Below are 11,476 nucleotides of genomic sequence, written 5' to 3' on the forward strand. Positions count from 1 at the left end.
TCTTTTCAATACTTTTAGTGTTCTCCTCATTTGAATATTTTATACTTGACCTTTACCTTCTAACCATTCTTTTATGGCATCGAGGGTTCCATCTGTTGAAAGACCTTTAACATAGATAGATTCTTTTTTTTTTTTGATGGATCTGTTTTTTTACTTCATTTTGAGATTCCACTGTTACTTCAGGGAGAGACTTTCTTGGAGATGTTTTGATCTCTTATTGTGAGTATTTATCCTCATTAACTGCCTTTGATTTCTTTAGAACACTTCTTATCACATCAAAATGTTTTGTTAGTTTGCTTAATCTGTTGAATTTAATCATTATTTTCAAAGGTAGGTGCCTCCATCTACCTTGATGTGTTCCTTTAAAATTTTGTCTTTTATTGTGATGGAGTACTATTGTGCTATAAGAAACGATGAGGGGGCCGCTAGGTGGCCCAGCGAATAGAGCACTGGCCCACACTGGAGTCAGGAGGACCTGAGTTCAAATCCAGCCGCATATACTTAACACAAAAACTAGCTGTGTGACCTTGGGCAAGTCACTTATCCCCAATTGCCCTCCAAAAAGAAAAAAAAAAAGAAATGATGAGTAGGAGGAGGCATTCAGAAAAACCTGCAAAGACTTGCATGAAGTGAAGTGAGCAGAATCAGGAGACCATTGTACACAGTAACAGTAATATTGTACAATGATCAAGTGTGCATGATTTAGTTATTCTCCGCAATATAATGATCTAAGACAATTCTGAACGATTCATTACAAAAAATGTTATCCATCTCTAAAGAAAGAACTGATAGAGTCTGAATGAAGATCGAAACATACTTTTTTTACTTTATTTTTCTTGTTGTTGTTTGGATTTTTTCATTTCTGGTTTTTTTGGTCTGTTTTCTTTCACAATATGACTAATATGGAAATATATGTTGCTTGACTGCACACTTATACCCTGTATCAAATTGCTTGCCTTCTCAATGACAGGGAGAGAGAGAATATGGAACTCAAATTTCTTAAAAAAAATAAATGTCAAAAAATTTTACATGTAATTGAAAAAAAATATTTGAAAAGGAAAAAAATTGTCTCATAAAATGTTAAATTCACCAAAGTAGTAATATTCTATCAGCCTCCTTCCAGTTCACTCCTCAATTCCCTTTGACAGTGAAACTGTTTGGCTCTTCCTCTATTTAAAGGCCAAGGTGGTCCAGCAGCCTCCCTTGGCTGGGGAGATGGGGGTGGCAGACAAGGGTGCCTCTGATTAAATTTATGTAAGATATTTAAAGCTTTTTCACAATCTGGCTCTATGCAATCTACTTTGGCAGGTTTAGCACATTTTATTCTGCTTCATGCTCTCTATGTCCCAAGCAAACTGACCCACTTGTCATTCCTCACACACAAGATCCCACCTCCTTGCCTTTGCATAGGCTGTCTTCCATAACTGCAATGCACTCCCTCTTCTCCTCTGCCTCTTAGAATCTCTAGCTTTCTTCTAAGCTCAATTCAATTGCCACAAAATATACAAGGCCTTTCCTGCTCCCTACTAGCTGCTGGTGCCTCCTCCCCCTAAAATTACCTTTATTTTGTTTATATTTTGTATTCCCCCCAAATGTTGCTTCCCTGCGTACCATGAGGACAAATCTTTTGTTTTTATTTTTGTCTTCACATCCCCAGCACCTAGCATAGTACAAATTGGCATAGTAGGTATTTAATAAATGCTTATTGGTTGACAAACTGGATGGTTCATAAGCTAATTCAAGTGCATACATGCTGCTTCCCCTGATAAAAATATAAATGCTATGATGACAAGGCTCCAGTTTTTAATTTTGTTTTTGTATCTTCCCCCAATACCTAGCATAGTATCTGGCATGTAGCAATGAGGTAGAAAAGAGAGCTTGAGGCAGATGGAGCAAGCAAGATGTGAGATAGGAGATAAGACCAAGATGCCACAGCCCAAAAAGTGATCAAACAAGACAATGACCTTCACTCTTTTTTGAAAGATTTCTCCTGCCTAGTGGTTGAGTGGGGAAATGATGTGGATACAAGCAGTGCTCTAAGAGTTAAAAATAACATTAAGGGTTGCTTTTCCAATACTTTGTGGAGCCCTGTAGCCTATTCTGTAACCTAAAGGTGCTCTAAAGTCCTTTTCCTGTCATCTTGAACCTGTACCAAAAGAATTGCTTTTGTCTCCCTTATCCTGTGTTCCCCGGGCCCTTTAATTTTTAAACGATTATCCTCTTGCTCTGTCCTTAAATCCTTAAACCATAAAGAATTCTTTTTGTCTCCCTCATCCTATGTCGTCCTGTTCTGTCTTTAATCTTTAACCTCCATAAAAATATCTAAAACTACATCACCGTTTTTTTTTTCTGGTCTTTTTGGAGGGGGGAAGGCAGGGCAATTGGGGTTAAGTGACTTGCCTGAGGCCACACGGCTAGTAAGTGTTAAGTGTGTGAGGTCATATTTGAACTCAGGTCCCCCTGACTCCAGGGCCAGTACTCTATCTGCCCTGACATCACCATTCTGAAACCGCTATATAAGCGTGACTCTCCCAAATATCAGAGTCTCACTTAGTTTTCTTGCTAAGGAGGCTCGTGATGCTTTTTCACGTAACATAAAAAGCTCCTGCTGGCTAAAAGAGAAGGTCTAAGTGAATTCTTTCACAGCTGAACCTCACTCTCCCAATTCTAAACCCCTACAGTAAAAGCTTAATAAATGTGTATTGATTGATGGCCTGGTTAGTCCATAAAAACATGCAATTATGCACCTATGAATAAACACATACATACATACATACATACATACATATGCACATGCATACTCCAGTATATGCATGCACATACATAAACCTACAGCTAGATCTTACCTTGCCATGTAACAGGTACTCCAGGACTAGAGCCCACAGGTCCACAAAGGAAGGGGGGCGCCCCTCCTCAGCCCGCCTCCTCAGCTCCTGCTGGTACCCTCTCATTTGCCTCAGAGAGAAGGCACCCAGCTTGCTCTTGGTCATGTGCTCTCGGGCATGGCTGATAGGCTTCTCCAGGTCTTTCTGTGACCAGTCAGGCTCCTCGTACAAGCTAGCCAAAGTCCTAATGAGCAGGAGAGGGACACCTTGAAGCCACAAGGGACTGGGTGGTTTCACTGAACTCCTCCTCTTCATTCCAGACCCCTAAATGGGGCCCCCAAGCCTGGGGGAAGCAGCAAAGTGTTCCCAACTGATGGCTGTCTTGCATCATGACCAGACTTCTAGTTTCCTCTCTGTTCTGTTTTCTCTCTCCCCACATTGCAGGTGGCTATCCTGTATTCTATCCTCCCAGTCTTGATCTTAGGTAGCTGTCAGCTAATCTCCTCTTAGGTGTTAACTGACTGTAAGCTTAAGGTTTTGTGTTTTTAACAAGAGATTGAAAATGCTGTAAGAATCCTTTAGGAATTCCTTTCAAAGGAATGAATCTCTAAACAATAAAATTTCAGACCCTGTGATAACATTGAGAGAGATATTTGGGGAAGAGGATTTGGGTTCCTAGCCCCCTCCCCTTCAGATCACACTATTGTATCCATTCAATCTATGCCCTAGGCCCATTCCCTTAGGCCTCCCATTAATTCCTCCATACCCCATGCTACACTTCTACATATGGCTCCCCAGCTTCCCTGCAGGGACCTCACCAGGTAGATCCCGAAGTACCGCTTATGTAGGTGACACAGTCCAGGAGGTCCAGTTTCTTGAGGGCAGAGAGATGACCATACAGAGATGTCATCGCCCGAGCCCCTCCACCGATGGCCATGACCCCAACAACTGGAACCTGTGACCACCATTCAGAAAAGACACAACGCAGTCAGTAACTGAGGCTCAGGGAGACTGGGTGCTTTGCCCACAGTCACACAGAGGGTGAATTATCAGAGGTGGTATTGAAGCCAGATCATGGGATTATAAATGCAGAATCAGCCTTTCAGAGGCAAACCCCCTCATTTTCCATATAAGGAAACTGAGGTGGAAGAAGGTTGAAGTAACTTTGCCCAAAGCCACACAGATATTAAAACATCAAGCCAGATCTGCTCACAGTCATAGAAGAATTAAAGGGGGTCCATCAGGAAATCAACTGGAACCAGAGTCAGAGAATGTAAGCTTAAATCTCCGTTCTACTGCCTATCCTGTATGACCTTGAACATGACTTTAACTTCTCTGCGTCTACATGAGTGTTCCCCTGAAAGGGTCCCTTAGGTCATTTCTTATATCACAATAGTATTACATTCATATACTTGATGCAGAATGAGATCTATATTTTTTTAACTTGGTCTGTGTGGAAATTTGTTTTGCTTGAATATGCATATCTATTCCAAGGATAGTGAGGGTGTGTGTGTGTGTGTGTGTGTGTGTGTATTTGTTTCTCCCTTCTGTGGTTGGGGGAAGGTGGGAGGGAGAAAAAATTAATTTTTTAAAATTTTAATACAAAAATAACTTCTCTGAATCTTGGTTTTTTTAATCTGGTCTCCCACCCCCACCCCAGCTGCTGGTGCTCCATATGCCAAATTATTTTATATATATATATTGGTTTATTTATATGTATACATTGCTGCCTCCCCTAGTTTTGTGTTTTGTTTTCTTTCGTTTTTTGTTTTGTTTCTTTTTTTTACGCATACACATTCATAGAGCTCCTATTTTATTTTGTAGTTAAGAGACCATTATAGTGAAGTGGAAAGAGCCAAGATCTGGAGTTAAAAGATGGCTCTGACACTTTATTGGCCATGTCAAATCAATGAGTACTTATAAGTCACCTAACTTTCCTTTGCCTCAATTTCCCCATCTGTCAAATGGAAGTATACTATCTGATGTGTATGTATATTATATATAACATATATAATATATGTACATATATCTCATACATTATGTGTGTGCGTGTGTGTATACACATACATCTCACAGGTACATTGTAAGAATGAAGTGAGAAAATTAGATGGTATAAAAAGCTGGTAGAACATAAATTCCTTAAGAACAGAGACTTTCATTTTTGTCTTTTTATCTCCAGCAGCTAGCACAAAGCCTTGTAAGGCATTGAGCATTTAATGAATGCCTTTTGACTGCTGGATACATTAACTGGTTGATCTATAAAATGAAGGGTTTGGATTAGATGACCTCACAAAGCCCTTTCCAATTTTAAATCCAGGCTCCCATGATCCTAAAAGCAGAGCTGAAATTTGAGCACTGGTCTTCTGTCCCCAAATGGGCATCTCTCCAGAGCTTGGGATGATGGGAGAAAAGCAGGAGCCCCTTACCAAACCCACCCCGCTCACTGCTCAAACCTCATCTTCCTGCAGCTCATGCTCCAGCTGCAAAACCCGTTTCAGGGCCTTGGCCACCACCTGCTTCCTCTTCTTTAGGAATGCTTGTTCTTCATCACACAGCCCAAAGCCCAGGCGAACAGCCAGCTTCTCAGAGCTGTGATGGGGATGGAGAGAAGGTAAATCATGGGGCCCCTTAGAGATCCAGGGCCCCTGTGAGCCCCTATTGAGGAGATCCCATGTATCCATCCTCCTGCTGACCACTCTCTCCCATAGGGATCCTCCCAATCTTCATTCTCTGTTTCCCACAGCCCCTTCCCCTGGCCTCTACAGACCTCACAGGTAGTTTCTTACCAAGAATTGGCCCTGAGCTTCAAACTCAATGCTGTGGCCTATAAACAAGTGGAAGAATTTTACTCATATATCAAAATCATCCCACCCATGGTACTGTAAATATGCTCCAATGACTTTGCTTTTCTTGGAGCTAAAAGGCCAGGATCCATCCCCCTTCCCTCCACACCCTCATAGTACCAGTCTCTCCATGACTACCCCAGGCTGGCAGCCAGCAAGAGAATCACATCCAGGAAATTGCTTACATCTGGGGCAGGAACGGCAACTGCCACCTCCTCCCCCATAGGCAGGTGCTTCAAGGGCACAGTGAGATTCTCGCCAGGGTTGCCCTCACCCTGTCCACTAGCTGCAAGGCTCTGTAAAGAAAAGGGACCTGTCAGCAGCTGCCAAGGGGAGACAAGACTCCATCCATGCCAGATTTCTAAGAAGGTCTCCTCAACTCCCTTTACCATTCAGGCAGGGCCAGTGGGTAACTCCACCACCTTAGTCACTTTTGAGGAGGAAGGTATCTAGTAGGGAATAGTTGCCTCCCCCACCACCCAAAGGAAAGACACCCTCAGACCAGCCTCAGCAGTGTGAGGGCAAGAGAGATGAGAGAATTACAGATTTAGAGCAGAAAGGAACCTTGGTCATGGATAGACCTAGCGCCAGGAAGGCCCTAGTTTAAATCCTACCTCAGATACCAGCTATGTGACCCTGGCCAAGTCACTTAGCCCTCTATGCCTCAGTTTCTTCATCTATAAAATGGACATAATAAGAGAACCTACTTCTCAGAGATGTGGTGAGAATCAAGCAAGATAATATATATATAAAGCATTTTGTAAACTTTAAGCACTATATACATTTAATCTGTTGTTTACAGATGAAAAAACTAAAGCCATACAGCGAGTATGAGTTCTCAGGAAGGATTCGAACTCAGCTTTTCCTGTCTTTGTCCTGTCCAGGACTCCCTCCCCTATGCCTCCTAAAAGATTGTTTTGGGGGCAGGGGAGACATTCCAAGTGACTAAGACCTACCTTCAGGCAGCCCCTCATTTCTGTCTCTTGAGCCGTTACATAGTGGAAGAGGACAGGGTCAGCCATGCCGGAGCCCAGAGCAGAGGTCTGAGTGTCCTCATAGGAGCCCTTCACCGTCAGCTTTAGCTCCTCGTCTGAGGAAAGAAGGTGGGGAGATTCAGAGCTTGGGGCTACCTTAAACAAGGTAACAGAGTCCCATCCCAGGCTTGCCCACATTAGATATTTGGGACCCTTTTCTCCTCCTAACCTTCCTCTCCTAGAGCCCTCCCCCAAGAAATGACTTTGTATTTATTGCATGGTCAATATATTTATTATACTATCATACATTGTATATATAATTAATACATATAACACACAATAATATTATGTATAATAATACATGATAATATTACACATAAAATATGTGTAACTTATATGTACAAAGTATATACAAAGTACAATATATAATACATAGAAAATATATTGTATATGCATTTATTGTATTGTTGTACATATAATTTATTTACTGTTAGATCTGATCAGGAGTTCTCTCTTTTCACATGCCTGACGAGTGGTCATCCAACTCTACTTGAAGTCTTCTAAGTGAGGTTCAACATACTACCAAGATACCCCATTCCATTTGGGGGCAGCTCTAATTATTAGGGATCTTTTAATTAAAGCAAGCCAAGAACTTTCTCTCTGTACTCTCTGCTCCTAGTTCTTGCCCTCAGGTGCCAAGCAGAAAAAAAAATCATCTGCTTCTTTGACAAGACAACCCTTCACATATGTGAAGGTTTCTATTATGTCCCCCAAAGAACTCTCTTCTCCAGCCTAAAATATTTCAACCACACTTCAGGCAATGGTTGTCATCGCTCTGGACTTTCCCCTCCCCCTCCCACTTTACCTTTATGGTCTTCTCATACCTTACACTTACCTCACACACACACACATTTTTTGATCCAGTGACACCTACCTCCTCAGTGTTATTTAAACAAGACAATCCATCTCCCAACTTTGCTCTCCCTCCTCACTTCCACCTGCTGGTTTCTCTGGCTTACTTCAAGGCCCAGGTAAAACACCACCCTCTGCAGGAAGCCTTCCCCAATTTCTCTTAATTCTAGAGCCTTCCCTCTGCTGATTGATTGTACAGCTGTTCGAATGTTGTCTCCCCTATTTGACTGTGAGTTCCTTGATGGCAGAGGCTGTCTTTTGCCTTTCTTTGTATATCCAGTGCTTACAGAGTGCCTGGCACTCTTAATAAATGTTAATTGACTAATTGATTCGAGGTCGCTCTTCTCTGGGTGCACTTGAACTTATCAATGGCCTCCCTAAAATGTGGTGGCCTGACTCGAATTCGTTATTCCAAATAAGGTGGAAAATGGCAGGACTATCACTTGCCGTCTTATGGGTTGGTTCTGGGCATGACTTGGGGCTCACCTGTAACCGCTGCCGTGTTCCCTGTCTTGTCCACCTGCACAGTCAGGCAGGATAGCTCCCGAGCCTGGAACAGATAGTAATGAGAGAGAGGAATGGTGGCACAGGAGGCCTGGTTTTCCCCATCACCCAACTCCCCTCCCTACCCCAAATCCAGGTTATGAAAATGAGAATGGGAAGGAAAGCAAGCTTTGCTGGATAATCTCCAAGTTTCTCCTCAGGACCTGAGGGATAAAAGACCCCGAAGCTGCCTCTAGATTCCTGCCTTCAGTATTCTGGAAGATTCAAGCTGGAGTCTTTTAGAACATCTCGTGGACTCTCATGCAATCATTTCTCAGAGTGGTCGTAGATGGAGTCACACTCCCACCTGGTGGCCATCTCATAGGACTGAACCTTCCTGATATCTATCCTGCTTCCTGCCCCTACTCCAAACCAACATTAAGGAGTTAGGTCACCTACCCTAGTCCTCAAATTCTTAGAATGGAAGTACCATAGAATTTGGAGCTCAAAACTTTTTTTTTTTAAGTTCAAAAATTGTTTTAGTATGTAATTGGGAAAAACAAAATACATTAAAATCTTTCTAACAATAAAGAAAAAAGAAAGAATGGAAATATAGTAGGTTAGCAAGTCACTGAAACTTCTGTGGGTCTCAGTTGACTCAATTGCAAGATAGGGATAAAATATCCTGTGATTCCATGACGTTGTGTTCTTGAAGGAAGAAGACCAAGCCAGATTATCTCTTTATGTCCTTTCCCGATATATGATCTTAAGCTTAATCAAGAAAGCATAGAGACCTGGAAGCCACTTGGAATTTCTAGCTTCATTTCCTACAGCTCTCACTGGGATATCCATAAGTGTCTCAATCTCCTCCCTCCTTCCCTGCCCTAGGAGCTAGTGTCAAGCAGGGGTATGCAAAAAAAAAAAAAAGGAAAAAAAAAGATTTTCATATTGTGAGCATTTATACCTCAGAAATTGGCAAATACAACACATCAAGGCTTAGTGTATTGTTTTGTTGATTGTCTGAACCTAAGAAAATGCTAATAATTCAAATTAAACTTAAAAGTATATAAGAGTTTTTTTTTTCTCCAGAGAAATACTTGTTAAACATTTACAAGCATGTCCTTGGTGTCAAGTGAACAGGCCTGTTCCGGCCTTACCATTTTGAAGCCCTGTGTGGGGCTGAGGGATGGATGGGATTAAAAAACATTTTAGGCACTGGTTTCACTCTCCTCCTTTAAGAATCTGCCCTGACCCTCCAGCCCCCTTATTCTTTTTTTTTTTTTTTTGGAGGGCAATTGGGGTTAAGTGACTTGTCCAAGGTCACATGGCTAGTTTTTGTGTTAAGTGTCTGAGGCCAGATTTGAACTCAGGTCCTCCTGACTCTAGGGCTGGTGCTCTATTCAGTGCACCACCTAGCTGCCCAAGCCCTCTTATTCTGATATCTCAAACCCCCAGCTCCAATTCCTAATATTCCTAGAGAAAGCCCCCACAATCTGGTTACCACAAGAACATTGTTGGTGATGAGGTTTTCTGGAGAATCCATTCTGTAGAAATCAAAACATTTAAAATTAGACATGGAAAGGGAATGGGAAGCAAAGTAAACCCTCCTTGTCCTGGTCTGAGCCAAATATCCCCAGAGATTGAGGGAGCTCAGAGTTCCAGTCCTATCTACACACACACACACACACACACACACACACACACACTTCCCACTGCCAGGAACACTTGGGATGAGTCTCTGTCCCAATTAGGGAATAAATTCATTAGGGTCTCACTGAACCCAGATTGTCAAGGGTTCCAGACTAGGAAGACTTGATATTGAGCACATTCTAAGGGAGTTCTATGTGAACAGAAGGAATTTTGAAACAATTCTCCTACCCACCCCCAAAATAGTAGCTAGATTGCATTTATAGCACTTTAAGGCTTGTGCTTTTTATATATTATCTCATTATATCCCCACAATAGCCCTATGAGGTGGGTGCTATTATTGTGCCCATTTTAGAGATGAGGAAATGAAGGCTGGGAGAAGCCCAGGCCACATAGGTAGTGTCTGAGGAGGGATTTAAACCTGGTTCTTCCAGACACCAAGTCAATGCTCTATGCACTACATCACCTAATCTTCCCCCCACCCCACCCGATGCCCCCCCAAAAAAAGACCCAAACTTCTTGCTATATTTATGGACAAGGGAATAAGATCTTTGGGGAAATCCAGGTGTCAGCACTGCCATCTGCTGGGCAGATACTCTTGATTGTCCAATAGGAAGCTGGAAACCTGGAACAGGACCTGGGTGAAACCCAATCAGAAACAGGCTCTGTATTCTGTTCCATCACACACACATGACTTTCTGCTCTATTTGCTTTCCACATGTACTCACATTTCCTCTACTTGGAACTCCACATCTAGCTCTTCTTGTCCCTGAAATTCCAAGAGGAAAGGAACAGATGAAGGAACCCTCCCCTCTCCCTAGATGTTCAACCCCATATGTAGCAATCAATAAATATTCATTAGGTGTCAACTAAGTGCCAGATGTTGGGTTGTATCCCCCAGTGCCGAGCAAAGAATAATGGGAGGGACCCACATGTGTGCACCTTAGGGTGTGCACCTAGGAAATTTCATTTTTTTTAATTAAGGTGAATATTTATTGAATGTTAAGTAATAAGAATAGAGACTAGATCTATTATTTCCCAAATAAGAAAACTCGCCCTAGTCAGCTTCTTATCTGTAACTTATAGTCTTAGAGAGCTTCCTAGAACATTGAGATGTTAAGTGACTTGCCCAGGGTCACACAGTATGTATCAGAGGCAGTGAGTTTTCCCTAGCTCTGAAGTCATTTCTCTATCCACTATGCCACAACTGCCTTACTTCAAACATAAAACAAATTATCTTTATTCATCAAACTAAAAAAAAACTTAGACAATTTTAAAAATTAACTAAACTTTAAGAACAGAAATAAAAATTAGTCACTAACATTAATTCCTTTGAGACATTAGGAATATTAGGAAAATTAGACCTAGGCATATCAGATACACCCTATACACATGTCTTTGGAAAGTCCCTGCATGATTCCATAGCTCCCCCTTCCCAAGAGCAGCTTCTTCTGCCTTATGGCAGATGGAAAACAGCAGAGATGATGTTATCACCTAATCCACCTCTCCCTGGAAACTCTTTCCCCAAGAATTCCCATGCCCCTTTACCTGGGGATTCAGAGAAAAAGTCTTTCGGATGGGTTTGCCAGGGCTGACTTCAATGGTATCAAAAAAGACAGTGAAGAGAACGTCATCTCCTGTGACTAAGTCTGCATCATAGACTTTCAGCTCTAGGATATTCTAGAGACCCAGAAGCAAATATTTGGCAGATATAAATGATAGATAGATAGATAGATAGATAGATAGATAGATAGATAGATAGATAGATAGATAGATAGATAGATAGATAGAT

At 41.9% G+C, this 11,476-nt stretch overlaps 1 protein-coding gene across 2 annotated transcripts in view; it reads right to left on the reverse strand.

The window, feature by feature from the left end:
- Positions 1–11,476, reverse strand: part of PLA2G4D (phospholipase A2 group IVD) — a 52,007-nt gene that overhangs the window by 18,360 nt on the left and 22,171 nt on the right. For both annotated transcript variants that reach the window (XR_011171999.1, XM_069105820.1), the window contains exons 4-13: positions 11,233–11,364; positions 10,413–10,453; positions 9,539–9,581; positions 8,041–8,104; positions 6,625–6,758; positions 5,854–5,964; positions 5,612–5,649; positions 5,279–5,414; positions 3,644–3,780; positions 2,847–3,069 (exon numbers count right to left, since the gene is read on the reverse strand). Coding sequence is in view for 1 of the 2 variants with exons in the window: in XM_069105820.1 (XP_068961921.1) it covers positions 2,847–3,069; positions 3,644–3,780; positions 5,279–5,414; positions 5,612–5,649; positions 5,854–5,964; positions 6,625–6,758; positions 8,041–8,104; positions 9,539–9,581; positions 10,413–10,453; positions 11,233–11,364 (1,059 nt within the window). In the remaining variant the exon portion in view is untranslated. The remainder of the gene's footprint in view (positions 1–2,846; positions 3,070–3,643; positions 3,781–5,278; positions 5,415–5,611; positions 5,650–5,853; positions 5,965–6,624; positions 6,759–8,040; positions 8,105–9,538; positions 9,582–10,412; positions 10,454–11,232; positions 11,365–11,476) is intronic.

Source organism: Petaurus breviceps, unplaced genomic scaffold, assembly GCF_028583685.1.
Source record: "Petaurus breviceps papuanus isolate PSGF00001 unplaced genomic scaffold, PetGlider_PUasm1.0 77, whole genome shotgun sequence".
Classification (NCBI taxonomy): Eukaryota; Metazoa; Chordata; class Mammalia; order Diprotodontia; family Petauridae; genus Petaurus; species Petaurus breviceps.